Source organism: Lagenorhynchus albirostris, chromosome 16, assembly GCF_949774975.1.
Source record: "Lagenorhynchus albirostris chromosome 16, mLagAlb1.1, whole genome shotgun sequence".
NCBI lineage: Eukaryota > Metazoa > Chordata > Mammalia > Artiodactyla > Delphinidae > Lagenorhynchus > Lagenorhynchus albirostris.
Genome location: NC_083110.1, coordinates 50141003 through 50161735, shown reverse-complemented (window position 1 = coordinate 50161735; position 20733 = coordinate 50141003). Strand labels below are relative to the sequence as shown.

The window sequence follows — 20733 nt, the reverse complement described above, 5'->3', positions numbered from 1 at the left end:
TTCCTTCTATGAAATCCAACTTTTAAAAATACGCTTAGAAAATACTTCTAAGGGTCCTGAATGCATTGTTCCTAAATTAGAGTTCTCTTTATACTTATTCTTCATGACCTTCATGTACTGGTTTATAAATTTCTTGAGAACAAGGACTTGCTCATGTCAGAATTCCCCTGCATTGCCTAGGGTGCATAGTAAGTGTTCAGTCAGTCTTGGAGATCAGAGGTTCTCATCCAAGAGGAGAATGAATAAGGAATCCAGTTCAGAGACTTACTGTGTTCTCCAGGCAGCAGATGGGGTTGATGAGCTGCTTCATCTCTTCCCACCTGGTACCCCCAATCCTATACTCTTAACTAATGCACACTACTCACTGTTTTCCAAATAAGCCAATCTTTGGCCCTTTGAAGCCTTGGCCTGTGCTGTTTCATGAACTTGGATTGCCCTTGCTTCCTAGAAAAGCAGTTGTCCTCCAGCCCAGATGTGGCCTTTACTGTATGACTTTCCCTGATGTTTGGGCACCTCTGCTCCATTTGTCTCTCACCAGTGTTTTATAGGCTATAATCCCAACTAGCACTTTTCTGGTTGTTTCTCAGTCACTTATTTACAGGCTGAGTTTTTCCAGGGCATGGTTCTTTCTTGACTTATTTATCTTTGTAGCTTCAGTGCCTAGTATCCTGCCTTGTACCTCCTAAACATATTTGGTTCTATTGAATTGAATCCAAAGGCAAAGACTCCTGAGGCAAACCAGGTAGGTCCTCTGACCTGAAAGCCAAGGTCAGGGAGAATGTTTGGAACAGACTTCCTGTGCCAAAAATGTCTGAACTCATTCAGCTCTGGCTGGAGAGGTGCCCTTCAGGTCTCTCTAGGAAGGTCACAGGGAATCAGGGAGCCTGGATTCTGTGCAAGGAGCGATCTCTCTCTCTGTCCAGACCTTGGATCCTTCCTTCTGGGGCTGACCTCCTGTCATCAGAAACCAGTCCTCCCTTGTCAGTCACCATTTTATGAATGTAGCCATAGATCAGGGCACAGCTCTACAAGTTGGAATTGTTTTTCCATTGTAGTTGCTACTTAAAACATAAATCACTAAGAGCATTAGTTGATTTTAAGAACTATTAGGTCTTTCAGAAGACCACACACCTCTTTCAAGAATAAGAGAGTATATTACCCTCTTCTCCAGAGAGACCTGTGGTTTCGATTTTTTTCCACAAATTTTTCTTTTGAAAAATTTCAAAATGTACAGAAAAGTTGTAAGAATAGTACAGTGAATGCCTATACTGCCTTCCTCTAGGTTCACCAGTTGTTAGCATTTTGCCACATTTGCTTTCTGTTTTTTTTTTGTCAGTATGTGTATATATACATACATATTTTTTGATGAATCGTTTGAGAGTAAATTGTAGACATTAAGACCCCTCACTCCTAAATGATTCACCATATGTCTTCTGAGAACAAGAAGTATCCAGATTATTCTAGTAATGTCCTTTAGAGCTTTTTTTTTTTTAAATCCAAGATCCAGTCACAGTCTAGCCATACATTTAGTTGTCATGTCTCTTTAGTCTCCTTTACTTTAGATACTTTCCTAGGCTTTTTGTCTTTTGTATCATTTGAAGAGTTCCTGCCAGATGTTTTATAGACTGTCACTTAATTTGGAATAATAGGTTTGTTTCCTCATAATGAGATTCAGGGGAAACACTCTTAGCAGATGACGTGCTGCACCGAGAAGGACATAATACGAGAGGCACATGATGTCAGTTTGCCCTGTTGTTGGTGATGTTCGGAGCGATCATTTGGTTATGGTGCTGTCTGCCAGATTTCTCCACTGTGAAAGTACGTTTTTCTCCCTTTGCAAATACTTATTCATCTTCAAAGTGATACCTTAAGATAGCATGAGTATCTTGTATCCCCTCCCAGATTTACCCAATGGTTTTAGCATCCATTGAAGATACTTGCTTAAGCTGATGATTACTGTGATGGTGATGTTCATTTTATTAAAGTCTAATTTAGTGAGATCTGCTCTTTAACTCCCTCAAGAGCCTTCATTCTAAATATACAACTTAAAAATATATTGAAAACAATAAGCATCTTTACTAAATATGATAATTCTATTGACCTAAATAAACTAAAACTAAACTTCTGATTATTTTGAATTTCATCATTTCAGCTCTTCTTAATATAGTTGTTGTTTTTTTTTTTTGAGCTGAGATTATTTGGTTTTATAGCTCTTCTTAATATAGTTTTGGTGGGCTTTAGAGCAAATATATCTGCATAGACCTTAAATTGTAGGACTAAAGCACAGGTGACCACTTCATGCCACTAAACCACTGTCAAATGATCACTGTCACAAAAGTGACAATAAATTATAAATAGGCAAGTATTTATTTGCTAGTGATATTGAAAACTTTATCTCATCATTTTTAGGTAAGACAGTATACGTTAGTGGATAAAGAATGAGGGCTCTGGAAGCTGACCTAAATTTCAATCCCAAATTTAATCTCTAGGTTTTAATCTGAGGTATCCCTTAACCTCTCAGAGCTTCAGTTTCCTCATCTGTAAAATGGTAATAATAACAACTGTATTTACCTCATAGAATTACTGTGAGGTAAAGTGTTTATTATTGGCAAAGTGCGTCACACATTGTAAGCACTTAGTAACTGGTGTTTGTGGTGGTGAAGTTGTTGGTGACTGTTTTTTGTACTAGGGATCAAGTATAAAAAAATTATAACATGAAAACTTATGTATTTAAGAGCTCAGGAAGCTTTGTTTTTGAAAGGTAGCCAAGAACATTTTGGAGGTTGTTATACTCAATGTGTTTTGGGTATTAAGAGGAAAAAAATCTTTAATTAAATTTATCCTTCAAAAACTTGGTCAAATAAAATGGAATTATCCCAGTTAAGTCCCCTCTCTCACTCCATACCTCTTTACCCCAGAGAAGTACATTGGTCAGTTCAGGCTTGTCCAAAAATCCCTCACTGTTCTACCTTTCCTTCCCAACCTATTTGGCACCAGTGGGAAAGCAAGCAGCTTCCTGCTCTGCCATAATCCAGGGTGGTGATGGTGACCATGCCAAGAGTTCCTACTGCTTCCCCAGAGCCCCTGTTTCCACCTACAGACTGGCTCTGAGTTGAGGGCCTCCCATAGCTCACCACACTTCTTAGGTACTTGGGTAAGAAGGTCACCATTTCTGAAACTTGAGTTTTTATAATCCTGTTATCTCTTGGCTGGCTCAGAGGGCAAGGGAAAACAGAGGGAGTTTATAACTTTTGGGCCAAGTTTTTTTATACCTTTCAAACTAACAGAAGAACCTGCCATCATAGTGACAGTTTGAGGAGCTTGATTTATAGGTATAATAGACTTTTATTTAAAGAGTGTATGAAAATCAGCAAATAGTACCACATTGGATGATTCTCTCTCCTGATAGAACTTGCTAATGATATATGAAAGCAAATATTGTCACTTTATTGATTGTTTACAGTAATATTTATTTAGCCTGTCATTCAAAAACTGTTTTCCTTTAGTATCTAGATTACTTCCCTTTATTCACCAAATGCTCGCAAATGCAAAGAAGAAAGTATCTCATTAATCTGAACTCTAATTTTTATAATGAGACCATATGCAAAATAATTTAATTTTACATTATCACAAAAATAACTGAAAATGCAGTAAAAGAAAAATTGACACTTGCACGATATCCTAGTTTTCAAAGCACTTTACATATATTATCTCACAGCCTTCATCTCCATAGGATAATCTTCATTTTACAGATAAAAGAGCCAAGACTCAGAAACTTTTTTTTAAAATTTTTATTGGAGTAGAGTTGACTTACAATGTTGTCTTAGTTTCTGCTGTACAGAAAAGTGAATCAGTTATACATATACATATATCCACTCCTTTTTACATTCTTTTCCCATGTAGGCCATTGAGACTCAGAAACTTTAACATTCAAGTCCATGATTCCACCACTTACCGGGTGATAGAACAATCACCTTCAAACAAGTCGCTTAATCACTCTTGAAGTTTCTTTAACTGTAAAACAGAATTTAAAATAGTGACTATCTCAGAGTGTGTGTGAAGATGAAACGAGTTAATACACATAAGGCACTTAGAAACAGTGCCTGGTGCATAGTAGATGCTCAATAAATGTTACCTGTTAGCTGTTATTACTACACAGCCAATAAGTGTTAGGACTAGGACCCAAATCCAGGCATTTTGACTCCTAGTCCAGAACTCTTTCTGTAGGACCATGTGGAATTTGCCTTTTAGTAAATCATTGATTTAATGTCCATCTCACATTGACCTTGCTTTTCTTTTTTTTTTGCGGTACGTGGGCCTCTCACTGTTGTGGCCTCTCCCATTGCGGAGCACAGGCTCGGGACGCGCAGGCTCAGCAGCCATGGCTCACGGGCCTAGCTGCTCTGCGGCATGTGGGATCTTCCTGGACTGGGGCACGAACCTGCGTCCCCTGCATCGGCAGGCGGACTCTCAACCACCGCGCCACCAGAGAAGCCCAGACCTTGTTATTCTTGAAGGGACCTTTTTCTACTTTGTTTACTTTGACCTCAAATTTCTGAAGATCAAAAGGGAAATGTGTTTGAAGTTTTCTTCCTTCCTGATTTTTTTTTTAATCCTCTGATTTCTGTTGTTATCTGGGTTTGGTTGACCTTGAGATATCAGAAGGTGTTTTAGTAGGTGAACTATCATGAAGTTGTTTTCATGGGTGTGTTGGGGTGTCTGGTGAATTTTGTTTTGGTTGAAAGGCCTGAGGTAGGAGGCAGCGTTGAAGGAAATGGTTGGACTTGAGTTACACCCCTTATCTGTGGTGCTAAGAGAATGTTGTTGTTACTGAGAGTAGCAGCTTGCTGATCAGGGAGGAGAGATGATTTGTTGTAAAAGAGCCATTCTGAAGAAATTGGCCCATTCCCTGGGAAAGGAAAAGAAGTTGTAGATATTTTCCTTGGTAATAATATTTGTAGCAGGCTTTTGCTTGTGACTCCCAGTTGTTTTTACTCTGTCTATTGCCAGTGTTGTCATTTATGGCTGTGAGACAGGCCTGCGTGAAAAATCTGTGTGATTTTGTGGTAGCTACTCAGCTGCTATGGGGAGACACCCTCCCTTTCCTCTGATGCCCACGTTGAACACAGTGTGGGATTTGGTGTGGAAGCTTGTAAGAGGTGGGCAGCAGTGTGCAGGAAAGGTGCAGCCAGCTCGGTGGCCTTGCAGAGGCAAGGAGCTAGAGAGAACCCCAGCTCACTGAGCTGCCCCGTCCCCAGGCCTTTTTGATGTGCCTGTGCATATTGTACACAGGCAGGGTCCTCTCCAAGAACAAGATATTCAGCATGCCTCTGAGGACCTTTGTGGAAGATTTGCACCAAGATTTAACTTGGTGAGGCAGGAGGTTTGAGAGGACATGCTGAGACCTCTTCTTTGTGATCTTTGCATTTTTTAACTCACTGACCTCTAATATTCTCTTTGGCAAGTGTAATTAATGTTCTCACATTAAATGAAAACATTGAACTTTTAATAGATTCGCTGGGGCTTGGTAATCGTTTGATACTATTTCGAAAAGAGAGGGGGTATGAAGAAATGATGTATTATCCTTTCTAGTTTTGCAGTTAAGTTTTATTGTTCTTGCCTGGCCATCTGTTGAATCCTTTGACCCATCTAGCCTGGGAGCAAAGCCCAGAAAACAGCTCTGGGTCCTGCCATGCAGGCAGCCTCCATCTTGTAGCTCCATACCCATTCCTGTGGGCTCGGTGCTTTCCCCTTCGTATTGGCTTCTGCCTGTTGCATTGGCCACTCCTGGTGTGCTGCATAATGATTGATCTTTTTCCTACTCTGTTTGCTTGGGTGCTCTGTATAGTAGATGAGGAGTTGGGGAAAAGGATAAAGAGTACCCATTATTCACTGTCCACTGCCACTGTCATCACGTGCTGCCCAGGACTCCAGAGAGCTTTGCTTCTAGGCCAGTTGCTTAGCATCTTTGTTTGATGTGTGAGAAGCTGCTGAACACGGGGGTTCTTATCCTTCGTCACCACTCACATCTTTCTGGCACACAGTGCGCCAGAGGAGAGTCTTATTGGTGATGATTTCTTTTGAGGTCAGTAGCAGGACTGGGAGTGCAGGTGACAGCTGAGAGACTTAGCAAAGCTGAAGGGATTGTAGAGCGGTTGAACAGCTGAATACTCAGGTTTAGACTAGCTCATCATGGGCCTTTGCTCAGCTGCCATTCATGAATGCCAGTGTAGCAGCAAGTGCCACAGTTGGCCCCTTGAACATCTATTGTCCTCTTTGACGTCTTTGCTGATTCTCTCAAGTCAGATTCCTTGCTTGTCTGGGTTCCCATAGTACTTCTTATTTCCGTTTATCTCCCTCAGCTTTGTAGCAAGAAGTTAATTGTCTAAAAGCCTGTTTCTTCTATCATATAAGTCTCTGGACAGCTGGAACCTAGTCTCGTTCATCTCAATTTTCCTCATAATCCATAGATTGTGTCTCGTTTGTAACAGTTGCTCGGTAAATCTTACTGAATTGAACTGAACAAAGCTGGCTGTGTCCATGGACATCCTGCAGCTCGTGTCCACATTCACAGATCATGTATTCAGCCGTGAGACAGGAGAATATCCTTGAAGAAACAGAGCATCACCATCAGATATAACATATAAAGACACATTAGCCTATTGTTGAGCTTTTTTTTTTGACAACTTTTGTTGAGATATAATTCACAGTTCACCCATTTAAAATGTACGGTTCAGTGGTTTCCAGTATGTTCACAGTTGTGCAATCACCACCACAATCAATTTTAGAAGATTTTCATCATCCCCAAAAGAAACACTGTACCTATTCCCTCCACTCCCCCAGCCCTAGGCAACCACTAATCTATTTTTTGTCTCTCTAGATTTGCCTATTCTGGACATTCCATATAATATGCGGTATTTTGTGCCTGGCTCCTTTCAGTTAGCATAATGTTTTCAGGGTACATCCATGTTGCAGCATGTGTCAAGCCTAGAGCTTGGTGGAAGTTGGAGGGCAGGTGATGCTTGTTTCCTGAGCCGCTGTGGCTCAGGCCATTGGTGAGTCTGCCTGCTCTCATTAAAGATGACCAAACCTATTTAATTCCATAGATGTGTTCTGAACTTGCCCCCCTGAGTAATTATGGAAATTAATCAAAGTAAAGTCTATGAGTACCTAATACAGTGCCTGTAATACCCAATACAAGGTAAAGTCTATGAGTACCTAACACATGAGGGTCTCAATGACTCTTACTTCCCTGTGTCCCACTTCAAGTTCTTAGATTTTAGTAAGAATTTGCCAAAGTGAAACAATAGGTAAATTTTTAATTGGTACTTTGAGTTTAATTTACTGATTCCTCCCCCCACCCTTTTGTTTTTGTTTTCCCCAAGGCTATGCCTTTCTGCTGTTCCAGGAGGAGAGCTCAGTGCAAGCTTTGATAGATGCCTGCCTAGAAGAAGATGGGAAACTGTACCTGTGCGTGTCAAGCCCCACCATCAAGGATAAACCGGTGAGTGATATGCAGCCAGCTGTTGCTTTTCCAGAGCACGTATGCAATTGGAATAGCTGATCGCCTTTTCCTTGTCATGGGAATGCTGAAACTAGGATCCTCTTACCCGGGGTGACCTTGCTATGCAATAGAGCTGGACTGCTGTTGATGGGAAGCTAATAACAAATTACTCAGTATTTTGCTTTATACCTTTGGGACCACATGTAAACAAATGTGCCCTTGTCTTTCACTTTACGGCTCTTTTATGCTAATTCCTATTCAGAAACTCTGAATTGAAGTAAATAATGCTCTTAGTGGTTTTGGCAGCTGGTTTCTGTCATTATTTCAGATCAAGGGCAGGAGTAATTTATTTATTTTTTTAAAAAAAGATCATAATCATCAACATTTATATGCCTTTGAATGCAAGGGATTGTGCTGGGTGGTACCCATAGCTGGCTAAATAGCGCCTTCTGGGCCAGGAGATTGTAATCTAAAATGGGATAGCTTCAAATAGGGCAGCGGAGGGGAAGGACAGAGAACATGGACCCCAAATCATATATAATGTACACTTCTACAGAATTTGTGGTTAAGTTTGTAGTTTCTGAGCCAAAGAGTGTAAGTCACTAGGTAACAGAAGGAAGACCGCTTCCTTTCTCCTGGCAGAGGGGCTATCAGTGGAGAAGGGGCAAGACTGTTTAGAGCAGAAGAAAAAACTTGGTTAACATGGCAGAAGTAAAGATCCTTAGGAGGTTGGGAGGGGGGTGAGTTTGTGTGTCAAGACTTGGTGCTAGGGGTGGGAAATAGAGTAAAAAATAGTGGTGTGGAATAAGGGACCAAGGCAGGGATCTGTCATGGGGCCGAAAGCATCCCCTTACACCAGAGGTGCTGGGCTTGCTTGACAGCCAGGTTTATTCTCAGAAATGTGTATGCGGAAAGAGTTGTGGTCAGATGTAAAGTTCCCAGTTTGAGTCTTGACTCTAGCATTTAAATATCTTCTTGACTCTGAACAAGTCACATAATCCTTGCTGCAACTTGGCTTCCTCACCTATAAAATGAGAAGAAAAATGTTTCCTCTCTGGGATGTTGAGAGGCTCAGATAAGAACAAAATGAATGTGAAAGCGTTTGGTGAGGTCGGGTACTTGCACAAGTGGTGCTGTTAGTTCTACATAGTGCTAGAGGATTCAGGAGAGCAGGGTTAGAGCTTATCTACCTAGTAACATATTTTGAAAAGAATGGTGACATCTAGAACAGGGTTTACAATTGGTTGCAAAAAAATGATGCTGGGACTTGGCCACCCATAAGTGGGAGATTACAGTATGTAAAGCAGAAGAGGGAGTTACTAAAGAATGGGGATCCTGAGTCGTGGTACAATAATTGATGCAGAGGAAGAGGCAAGGATTTTAGCAGGTTTGAAAGTATCACTATAGTTTTTCAATATCTGGGGCTATTGCCCAATTTTTATAACAACAGTTAGCAGCATTGGATAGGGTAGCTATACAGGTAGCTGTATAGGAAAACAGTAGAAAATAGCAGGCTGGGAAAAAGAGTAAGGAGCCTTTGTTAACCTTCGTCTTAATTTAAACAATGTAGGGAGGCTGTGTGTTAAGAGGGAGACATGGGGACTGACTAGAATGGGAGTGTACAGTGTTTCCTCTGAAAAAATAATAAGAAAGCTGCAATAACTTCTAAATCTCTTTGGAGTAATATGAAATTAGACAGACTGAGCCCAGTTTGGCAGGGTCAGATGTCAGAGGAAAATGGTCAACCTCCAGAGAGTCTCTGCCACTGACACATCAGTGGGAGTGGGAGTGAGCTCAGAAGGGTTGAGGTGGGGTTGGTCATGCACTGTAGGAGAGGATTTGAAATATGTTCGTATCTGTAAAACGACAGAGGGGTAGAGGTACATACTGAGACAGTTACACCCAGAGTAGATTAAGAAGCTGTTGAATTGAGGGGAGGAGTCTGGAGGTGAGCAGATGGGGCTTGTGTACCTTGGAAGGGCCATGTCACTGGCTATGTGGGAGGAGGTGGGTCATATGTTCCGTCAGGGCAAGCTCACACCAGGGCTGGACGTCTTGTGAGAGGGGATGAGCAGTGGTGGTTGCAGGCGGAGGTGGTATGGAGGCAACACCATTACTGTTGAGTGTTTTCACTCCAAACATGTGTATTACCCTTGGCTTGAAGGACTTTTGAAATTAATTAGTGTAATTATCTGTTTCAGAAATGTTTATAGGGAAACTAACTTTCATTGTTTGTGTTTCTACAAATTTCTGCCTTATTCCAGTTTCCATTTTCTGAGCTCAAGTGAAGCAGTTTTATTGGAGCTTGGTGAATTCTGAATGGTGGCTGCTGATCACGTATTTCTTTGACCCAGGCATACTCAGAATTTCCAGCATAAACAATTGAAATAAAACTTAGGATGGGAAACATAGAAGTCCCCAAATACCTGTAATTCTAATGAACTGGATCCCATTTTGGGTTCTGGCTCTTTTGGCTCCATTTTTGAAACCTCTTTCTTGGCTTCAGCTCCACATCTTCCACTCCCAGCCTCATTTGGTCACACTTCCCTACCAGGTTTCGGTACATTCCACCTCATTTTGGATGCTCCCACAGACAGTGAGAGCTGGGTTGAACATTTGGGAGTAAATGAGGACCTGGGCAATAGGTCAAGGTAAAGTCAGCCTCTAGAGCTCATTCACCAAACCTTCTGAGCTGTGGCTCTTTCTGGCTTTTTCTACTTCTTAGCTTGGCTACCTTTCAGGATCTTAGTGCCCTCGTTCTGTTGTTTAGTTCTCTCCAGTCCTCCCAGAATTCCTCCTTGGAAATATACACCATGTTCTAAAGTGACCTCACAGATTTTCTGTCCTTTGCCCTCTCCCTTTCCCCTAAATCAACCCCCCACTCCCTTTGTGTGGATTAGGTTAATCACATGGTTTTCCTAATACAGCGCCTGTAGAAAGGTTCCCTCTCACTTATCCTTTCTAAGATCATGTTTGTTTTTTAACTCAAATGAATCCATACTTAGTGGATTTCAGGTAGTTATATTTTTGGTCAGTGATTACCTTTCATTAGATGACTCCACTATTCTATATATAGGTCTGATCCTGAAAGATGGCAAAAGAAACTGTATTTATGGCCTGATTAATTGACCCCTCAGTCTTTTTTTTAATTTAATTTTTATTGGTGTATAGTTGATTTACAATGTTGTATTGGTTTCAGATGTACAACAAAATGAATCAGTTATACATATACATATATCCACTCTTTTTTAGATTCTTTTCCCATATAGGCCATTACAGGGTATTGAGTAGAGGATCCCTCAGTCTTAAAGAATGAAAGACAAATTGGCAAGAGTAGGAGTAATTGCAAAGCCTCTAGATCGGTGATTTTTTTTTTCCCCTTCCTCCAGCAAGAGGAGTTCCATAGCTCAGATGTCCCAGGCATCCCAGAGGATAGCTGTGTTCTTGTCCATGCTTCCAGTAAAGCAGGCAGCCATTGTGACAGTGGTCCCTCTTGTTAAGGGAACTCTACTTTTCGAATGTAGAAATAGGCTGAACCTGAAGGTTCAAGACAGCAGACTGATAGATGAGGAAACCTAAGAGGGTCTAACAGATTGAGGGGCTGAAAAGAGTAACCTTGAAAAGGAGGTGAGGAAGGAGATGTTATGGTTCTTAACTTCTAGAACACTTTGGCCAGAGATGTGGGATAGCAAACACCTTGAAAGGAGTATCAGAAAAGTTTCCTAATTCTTCCTCCTTACAATTTATAGCACAATCACAATTTATAAATATTCTAAAACATGACAGATTGACTTTGCTATATATATATTTAAACTGTCTTACCAAACTGAAGTGTCTTATGTAAGGTGAATTCTTTAGGTTATTGCTCAGGTCATCCACTTAAAACTAGAAAGACAAAAATTAAAAAAGAAAAATGGTGGGAAAAAAAGGAAGCTGGAAATAGAGGCTGGTTTAATTATTTAGTTTTTAAATCTGTCTAATCTGTCTGTCATTCCAGTGTCTCCTACCCCCATTTATAAATCAGAGGAATCTCTAGCATTTTTCATCACTTTTTTTAGTTACAAAAATAGGCCGATCGTTTTGCCTAGGATTTAAGCTGTCTCCAGCCCACATACAGCTTTTAAAAATGCTGTGCCTTCCTTTCTTCCTTCAAACCACATTTGAGTGCCTACTATGGACAAGGCTTTAGTATTGGTTACTATGAATCAGAACTTATTTTGAATCAGACATAAAATCCTGTGTTCAAAAACTTAATAATATAATGAGTAGATAAAACAAGTGTATAAATAGACAAATCTGTAGAGCCTGGTGCATAAGAGGTTCTCAGATATTTGTCAAATTAAGAAAAATAATGAATACAGCAAGGTAAGATGTAGATTAAGCACTTTGGACAGTTTATACATACCAGGAGTGATGAAAGAAAGCTTCTTGGATGAAGTGTCATTTAAACGAGGTCTTGAAGGATGAAGAGAGTTTGGAGATTGGCCAGGAGAAGTATCGAGGTGTGGGGGAATAGACATTTTGGAGAAAGGCAACAGTGTGAACACAGAAATGAGAAATTGTGTGGCATGAATGCAGAACACTTAGGATGGAACACAAATATATGAAAGGGAGTAGAGGGAAGTTAAATTGGGAAAAACAGGTAGGGGCTTGTAGGGCAGTCTTGATTGATGGCCTCAGTCCTTGGGTTTGTGGTATATTTACTCAAACTCTTTCATTCCCCACCTACTACCTCCTAAGACAATAACTATAATTTTATCTTGGCTCAATCAAATCTGGTTTTGTGTCCTATCCCACCTTGGAAATCTTTAGCACTTCTAATCTTCTTGATTTATTTATTTGTTCCTTGTCTAAATTCATGCTTTGGGCACCTCCCATCATAAGAATTTCTCCAAAGAAAGAATTCCTCCTTTAAAATGAGAGAAGTACCTCCTATTCATAATGTCTTATTTTTTTTTCTCCATGCATCTCTGATTTTGCAAATGGGTCCAGAGTTTCTTAGTGCTTGAGTCTTTGGAAGCTGTTATTCCTTTCTAGGGAGGTCTAAAAGATGCTGCAGTTTCAGTGTACAAAATGGTAACCAGGGGGCAAAATAGCCAATACCATCCTCTAATGGATCATAGTCCGTGTTTTCCAAAGTGTGTTCTGAAGAACGCTTGTCTCATCAAACACTGGTCTCTTGAGAGGATCATTGACAGAACGTTTGCTCTTAATAATAATAGGTGTCCCTTATTGAGCACTTACTTTGTACATTTTATATCCACTTTCTTCTTTAATTAAAGATTCCATAGCCAAGAACGTTTGGGAAACATTGATATATTAAAGTTCTGAGGAGTTTTGCAATAAATAAATGTGTGTAATATTGTTTAATCCAGCATATTATATACCTCTTTGGGGATTATACTTGTGAAGATTCTGGTAGAATTAGTATTTCATGAAGCTCACTCAAAGAATAGGCTTCTTCCCAGGAAAAACTTAGGTAACGTGAACTTTTATGTGTACATTCCTCTCAAGAGTTTGAGTGATCGGCATGCCAGTGACAACATCCTTGCCCTAGCGCCATGGAACTGAAAATACACATTTATGTAGACATTGGACAAAATTGTCTGGCTGCAGCGCAAGAGTGCCTGAGGCTATGAACCTAGAAGTTAAAATAGCCAGTTTCATTGCCAAATCATATTTGAGCTTTTCTAACTGCTAGTTTTGTTTAGTAGCTTTGAGAAGAGTCTATGGGTCATTTCTTAATGTGTTGAAAATGGGCCAAATGAGATTGGAAAGAAGAGAGCGGTTAATCATTCACAAATAAAAATGCATTTTGACTTTTCCAGGAGACTCTTGGGAAGCAGAGCTGGTGGCCAGTAGCCTGGAGGACAGGGAGCCTTGCAGGCACACAGCATCATTGCAGTGGAAAGAGTGTCTATAGACTTGGGGTCAGATAAACCTGGGTTTCAGTCCTGAGTTGCTGTCACACTTCTGAGTCTGAGTTTCCTTGTTTTTAAAGTAGAGATAATTTTTACAGCATAACAGTTATGGTGAGTTTAAATGTGACAGTGTATGTAAAATGCCAATACAGTGGTGCAGTGTAGGTGCTCAAAACTGCTAGTTTCTTCTTTCTTTCAAAAGGGAATCATCTATCTCGCTTATACTTTCTAAGTGATGCGGGAATATCAGAAGTGATGACGAGCACTAGATGATTCTGATCACCGCGTGCGTCACCTAGTGGCATCAGAAATTTGCACTGATTAGGCCCAAGCCCTGGCGTACCCACTGGTGACCAGACAGTGTATTTCCATGCCTCTAGAAGGTAGCTTTAAGTGGAGTGAGGAGAGTGATTGGGGAGCTATAGAGGGGCAGCTGCTGGACAAGTTCTTACAGCAACACTGTCTGCCCCTCGGGAAAACCTTCGTTAATTCACCAGCATGCTGAGGAGCACAGAGCACTCACTAAGGATTGGGTGCCGTGCTGGGCAGTTGGGACCCACACAGAGATATGGTCTCAGCCTTAGAGGCCCCCAGAGTCCAATGGAGGGAAATAGCCAAGTGAATAGTAAGTGGAGTAAGGAGTCACAGGTGCTATGATGGAAGCATTATAGACCGTAGTTGATGTGGGGTGGCTCAAAAGCAAAGTGGTCAGGTGTTCCTGAGGGAGTCTGGAAAGCCTTTGGAGGGAAGATGTTTCTTTGAATCTTACGGTTGTAAGTACGGGTATTAATCATAGCATCTAATTGATAATGGCTTTATTATATCAAGCATAGAGCAAGGATGTACATCACCATTTTCGGGGCACAGTTTATGCATGCTCTGTTTTTGTACTGGGTGCCCTTATGAAACAGTATACAGAGTGTTGTTTGAATTGTTCAACAGTAACTGAAGTTCCCAGTGGGGCTGTCAGCCTGTGGTTTCCATACATCAGGCTGTGTAGCCTGGTGCGGATGGCAGCAATTTCCTTTTTGTACCTGCACTGTTTCTTGATGCTGGTGGTGGGTGTGGAGCATCCTGGGAGAGTGTAAGAGAATTTCCCAGGGTTACTTTTGGCTTCCTGTCTAAGAAGAATCCAGGCTATTTTGCTGAGGTTCTTTGGGGCCTGTGATCTACTGGTATCTGAGGAATAGTCTTAGTGTGACAGTGAGAGCTTTTTGCTTTGAGTCCCAGTGGAGTTCTGCCTGGAGGCCCCAGAGCTGCCCAGGGTACAGAAGTCTCATCAAGGCCAGTGCCTCTGAGCAGCTGTTAAGTTTCTTTCTGGCCACTTACCGCAGAAGGTACAGGGAGGGCATCTTCTTATCCTCTCTATTGGGTGGAGGGCAGCATTTGAGAATCACAGGTAGCATCTAAACTCCACAAAGGTGGCTGAGCCGTTTGTTCGGGAGCTATGTGTTGAAAATTAGGTTGACATGAGATACCAAATGTGAATATACTTTGAAGAGTCCAAACCACAGTTATTGCTGTTACGGCTGTTAGTTTTGGTGGTTATGATAATAAAACAACCCCTTACACGTGGAAGAGATAAAGATGCCTCACAAACCACAAACTAGTTTATTTGTGATACTGTGGGGCACTCCAGTCATTCTGTGAGGTCTGTGATTCTTAAAATAGAATTGCTGACAGCTGGGGTGGGTCTGAGTTCATTACCACTGCAGCTGAGCTGTTGCAGCTGTATCAGCGGACCTAGGTTTAGCTGACTCATCCTGGTTGTCAGAAGAGCTGGGATGCTGCTGCTTACTGGGGAGAGCAGTCCTGATGGTTCTGCACTATTGTTTTTCTGATTCATGTACATTGAAAGGATTGTAGGATTAGGGAGAGAAAAATGGAGACTTTTTCCTGAAGAGCTTGAGTAGGAGTTTGAAGAGTGTTGAAAAGAGGAAAAAGGAAATGGGGTGGGGTTGGGGCGATGCTGAGCTATGAGCTTTATGGATACTTTGTGGGAAAGAGATCAGATGGCAGGGAAGGGGGATTTGGTCAGGTGATTTCCTGAACTAGCCACCAGATTGCACTGTTGACTCTGAACAGTTTGGTTGCTTTTTGGAGCTGCTTTGAGCCCAACAAATGAAAAGGAAGGCACTGTGCAGTAGACCCTTCACGTGGTAGATGTTTGTAACCTAAGGAGAGCACCAGACCACATATAGGGTGAGATGTTTAAAATGAGCTCAAGATAACATTATTTACTGGTAGATAATGTCTAAATTCTAAATAGTGGGCTAAACTGAGAGAATGCTAGAGCTATAGGGAGATTTGGTCATGTTCAGAAACTTGAAATCCTAAGGCTTGTGTTTAAAACTGTTCTTACTAAAACTGTATGTTTTCTCTTATGCTGTTATTAAAGATACAATAAAAATGCATTTTATATTTAATTTTAACTTAGAGGCTTTTGCAAATTTTCAGTGAAATTGTCTTTTTAGGAAATGATGTTATCTTGTAGCATCCTGTCAAAATAAGTGACCTCTATTGCATTTCTTAAATTTTTTTCCTAGAAATTAGCCTAATCCTATCCCTATTAATGACTTTCAGTTTTAACCAGGATGAAATTTTAGTTAACTCTTTGAGAGCAATAGCAGGAAATAAGTGAGGAAAAGGCCTTGATTGGAGTGAAGTTTCTATGATATTTTGTTCAATTAGTTCAACCTTATTATTGCCATATTTTGATACATACTAAGAGTAAGATATAATAGGGCAGTATTACCCAAAGTGTGGATATGAATAGGTGTTACGCAAAAAAAATAGGTTCCATGGAAGTAATTTTGGAAATGCTGGCTTAAACAACATTCGAATAGATTCATTTCCTGTAGAACTTCTTAGAGCCTTTAATTAATATACACCAGTGTCTGCTGTGAAGCTCCAAGAAGGAAGTTTATAACTTTTTCCTAAACACTGCTTTTAGGAAACACAACCCTAGGGATCTACACTTCACAGAACACACTTTGGGAAACCTTGAAAAGGAAAATTAGTGCTTTTAGTACTAACTGTTGCTATTACATATTAATGTTATGTTCTTTTAGATTTCTTGACGGCTGTTCTTTTAGATTTCTTGACGGCTGTTGAAGTCACTTTATGGTATAAATTGGTATATTTATACTACCAAGCTTTATGTTTGGTTTTTGCCTTTATCCTTAAAGAGATTTTGCCTTTGGAGATAAGCAGTTATACAAAGCCAATTATTAATTAAGGAGATAAAAATTTAGAAGACAAATAATTCAGCTAAAAGTAGGTTTATGGTCCTGACCAGAACTTCCACAGGAATACATGCTTAAAAAAGAAACTAAGGAAAAACCATTTTTTAATTTTGTCTCGTAAGTGTTTATGCAATAAAACATTCCATTGTGAGGAGCTGTGTGGTAACTAAACCTTTCTAACCAGAGATCACAGACTGGGGCCCACAGGATAGATCTGGCCTGCAGATAGTTTTGTCTAGCGTGTACAAGTGACTTTATACATTTGAATCAGTTCCCAGCATTCAAAAATCTTGAAGTTTCATGTAAAAATCTGAATTTCTAGCTACTTTCGAGAAATGGAAAAGTCTGACAACACATTCACAAATGATAACTTCTAGCTGGAGTTGACAGGTGTCTGCTTCCTTTAAAAAGAGTGGTTTAACACTGCTGTATTTAAAATAGGTAACCAACAAGAACCTGCTGTATAGCACAGGGAGCTCTGCTCAGTATTCTGTAATAACCTAAATGGGAAAAGAATTTGAAAAAGAATAGATACATGTATACGTGTAACTAAATCACTTTGCGGTACACCTGAAACTAACACAACATTGTTAATCAACTATGCTCCAATAGAAAATAAAAATTTTAAAAAATAAATAAAAGGAGTGGTTTACTCCATTGTGTCACTGCCTGCCTACTAACCAGTTGTCCTGGTAGCTTGACATGTTTATGCTGCCTGTCTAGCCCTACAGACATTTGTTTTTGTGTATCCGGTCATGGCATGGCCAAAGGGCTAGTGGGTGCCCCCTCCCAGATAGCCTCTTCCTAGGGTCACCTTTGTAATCAAATGTCAGGTTTCTTCAGGAGGCAGTGTTGAAACCATGTCAGGCTCATTTAAGGTAATCTTCACCATTCTTCACCTTATCCTTGTCCTTAGGATGTTGTGGCTTTTACTGCCCAGTATAGCCTATTTGACAACATCCTGCAAGAGTTGTTACACACACACACACACACACACACACACACACACACACACTCACACTCACACACAGTAATCCCTATGTATGTAAAAGCTGTTTTGCCAGGGGAAGTTTATGTTGAGTTAGGACAGAGATCTAATTTCATCCTTTCTCAAAAATTATTAAAGAAATAAAGATAATAAAAAAAACAGTTCTTTTACTTATATTCTACCCCTTCTACAAAATATCTGAGTCAGCTTATAAAGTATGGGATTAAAAGAGTAGAGAAACACATATATATATTTTTTTCGAAGAGTAAGTCAGAAAGATAGAACATGGAGATTAGACCCTGAGAATAAACCTTAGAAGATGGAGAACATGCCTGTATGAGAATGGTCTTATATTTCAGAGAGAAACCAGAGTGTGAATGGAACTTCTCAGTGCAAACAGTACCACAGTATTACTTTTTGCTTAGCTCTTAGAGTGTACTGATGTTGGCCTGTGTTGACATTTCTCTGAATCTGCAGTGGTGTGAGCTCTGAGGAGCTGTTCTGTGGTGGCAGCTGGGAAATGTGGGTTTTGTGAATAGGATTAATCATTACTGTCTCCCTAGTCCTCTTCCTGTATTTTTACCAAGAATAGGGTAAGGGAATGGGTTGTGTGTGATGTAATGAAGGGGGGTGGAGAGGGTGTCAGAGGGAAGAAGAGGCAGCAATGGAGACCCTCAACAGGCAGGTTTGAGATCGTCTGCAGAGTTCTTTTGAGCAGCAGTAACCTCCAGCTATCGTACAAGGCTACATTTTCTGTACTTTTGATTAAATGAAACCAGAACACTATGGATACTACACAGGAATTGTTTTCATTTGTGAGCCATATGAGCAAACTCAGTTATCATAAAGTTAATGGAATTACCTGGTCCTGAAGCTGCCTTAACTACTTAATAAAGGATGAGACTAGAAGAAGAGAGGGCTCTGTGTAGAAAAAGATTTGCCCTACTTTTTTTTTTTTTTTTTTTGGTGACGTTAGAATCCTTTTTCTTAGTGTCAGGAATTGTGTTTTTAATTAAAAATTAATAATGGGCCCTCATGAAGGCATTTGAAAGTGGTGTTTTATGGTATTGGTGAATCTGCCTTTGTGGTAAATGTCAAGGGAACAATAATTTAGTCAAACAGACCAAATTTTACAAGGAAAGAACTGGATTTTTTTTTTTTAAGTGATAAAGGTAGAGCAGATGCCTGAGTGTTAACAGAATTACAAACAGGTCCAAGGTTTTAGGGTCTAGGGAAGAAGTGGAGATTTTATGGCTTCTGGCTAACTGGTGAAGGCAACTGTGTCATAAAAGCCCAAAAAGCTGCGGAGTGGGGGGGTACATTTTGTAACAATCATAAGGAACGTGTAGCCTGCTTCTAACTGAGCGATGCCAATGTTAGAGATGACCCAAGATGTTTTGAAAGTGTAATTGACAGATTTACTACCTTTCAAATAGGAGTACGCCTGGATATAGCCAGGCCACATAAGAAATTATCATATGTGTTTCCTTGCATTCTGTTGTTGATTGAGTAATGGGGCAAAAGAAGAATTTTGTTGATACTAAGAAAATGAAAATTCAGCTGTTTTGTTTCCTATCCTAATCGATGAAGGGAAAGGAGAGGGGTGTTCCTTAAAGACCGACACTATTTTCTCTGCTTCTATACCTGGCCTACTTCCCAGTGCGCATGGCCAGCTGAGCGACCGGTTGGTTTTCAGGCAGTGCTGAAACTGGCCTTTCGGTATGAGAGGGTTTTTTGTGCTTTTTTTGTTTTGTTTTGTTTGGTTATGGATTGAAAGGAATATGCTTTAAGGTTACGATTCTGATGGAATACCTTATTTTATATGATAATGGTAAAACAGTGTAAACTATGGGCAGGAAGTCAGAGTCCCAGTGAAGAGACATTACCAGTTAGAAATATGTCATAGAGATTTCTTTTTCTATTCTTTGAAAATTTGCTTCATTTCCTGGGCTTACCTTTATTTAACCAGACTTGTTTAGGAAAATCAGATCAACCAAAAGTCGATAAATCTGTGACCTTCAGGATTTGATATTGCTGGTAATTGTGTGCTAACTTGATAAGTGTTACACTGTGTTAAATCATGTTGCTGAAGGAGAAATGTTTTAATTTTAGGGGGTGATCATTTAAAATCCAGACATATGGATAATTTTTAGAAAATATTCCCAATGTTCCTGTCCCTCTTTAGGTGAGCTCTTAAAAAACTAAGTGCTGTAATGTGACAGGTTATAAACAGTCTAACGTGTTAAAATTCAAAACCCAGACTCTATCTATAAAAGACTGCCCTTTTTTAAACCACAGGTGGTTTCTGAAGGTTTCATGGTATATGTCTAGAGTGTTGAGTCTAATACCTGTAAGTAGATTCCCCAAGAGTTCTATTGGAAGGCACTTAATGCAGATTACATTAACTAATAACTGGATTTTGTTTGGGTTGTGTATGTTGTAAAATGCACAAATCAGTGGGTTTGTCTTTAGTCACCTTATTCTCATTTGGGGTTGATGGAAATGAAGTAAGGACCAAGTAAACGACTTTTTTTCAGGTGCAAATTCGACCATGGAACCTAAGTGACAGTGACTTTGTAATGGATGGTTCTCAGCCTTTGGACCCCAGAAAAACTATCTTTGTTGGGGGAGTTCCACGACCCCTTCGAGCTGGTGAGTGGAAATAGTAACACCACAACAACAAAACCAACAACAGAATCCCCAATGTGTTTAGTCTTCAATATTTTCTAGGTTTCTGGTCAGCTATGCACAATCTCCAAAAAGAAGGCTGTCAGGTCAGTTTCACTGAGCTGACCCTTAAATGTTTTCTCCCAAGACGTTGTATTTTCTTATGGTACAAGAGTGAATTTCATTAAATTGTTATTTCAGAGGGATGAATTCTAATTAGTGCCTCCCTGTTCAACCAATTATTTTTAAAATAATAACAATACATTTGGCAGTGTGCATTCTTATGCCAGTTAGCATTGTTACGTATGACAGAAAAAGAAGTCACCCCATCAGAAATCTGTCCAGTGTAGCTGTGTGCCCACTTAGTCAGTGAGGAACCAAACCACTGCTAGAAATTGTATCACTGGG

The 20733-nt window shown here is 40.1% G+C and overlaps 1 protein-coding gene across 3 annotated transcripts in view; it reads left to right on the top strand.

Moving 5' to 3' along the window:
* CPEB3 (cytoplasmic polyadenylation element binding protein 3) overlaps nt 1-20733 on the top strand; it is a 178426-nt gene that overhangs the window by 124208 nt on the left and 33485 nt on the right. For all 3 annotated transcript variants that reach the window (XM_060126201.1, XM_060126202.1, XM_060126200.1), the window contains exons 7-8: nt 7386-7504; nt 20196-20310. In XM_060126201.1, the coding sequence (XP_059982184.1) occupies nt 7386-7504; nt 20196-20310 (234 nt within the window). The remainder of the gene's footprint in view (nt 1-7385; nt 7505-20195; nt 20311-20733) is intronic.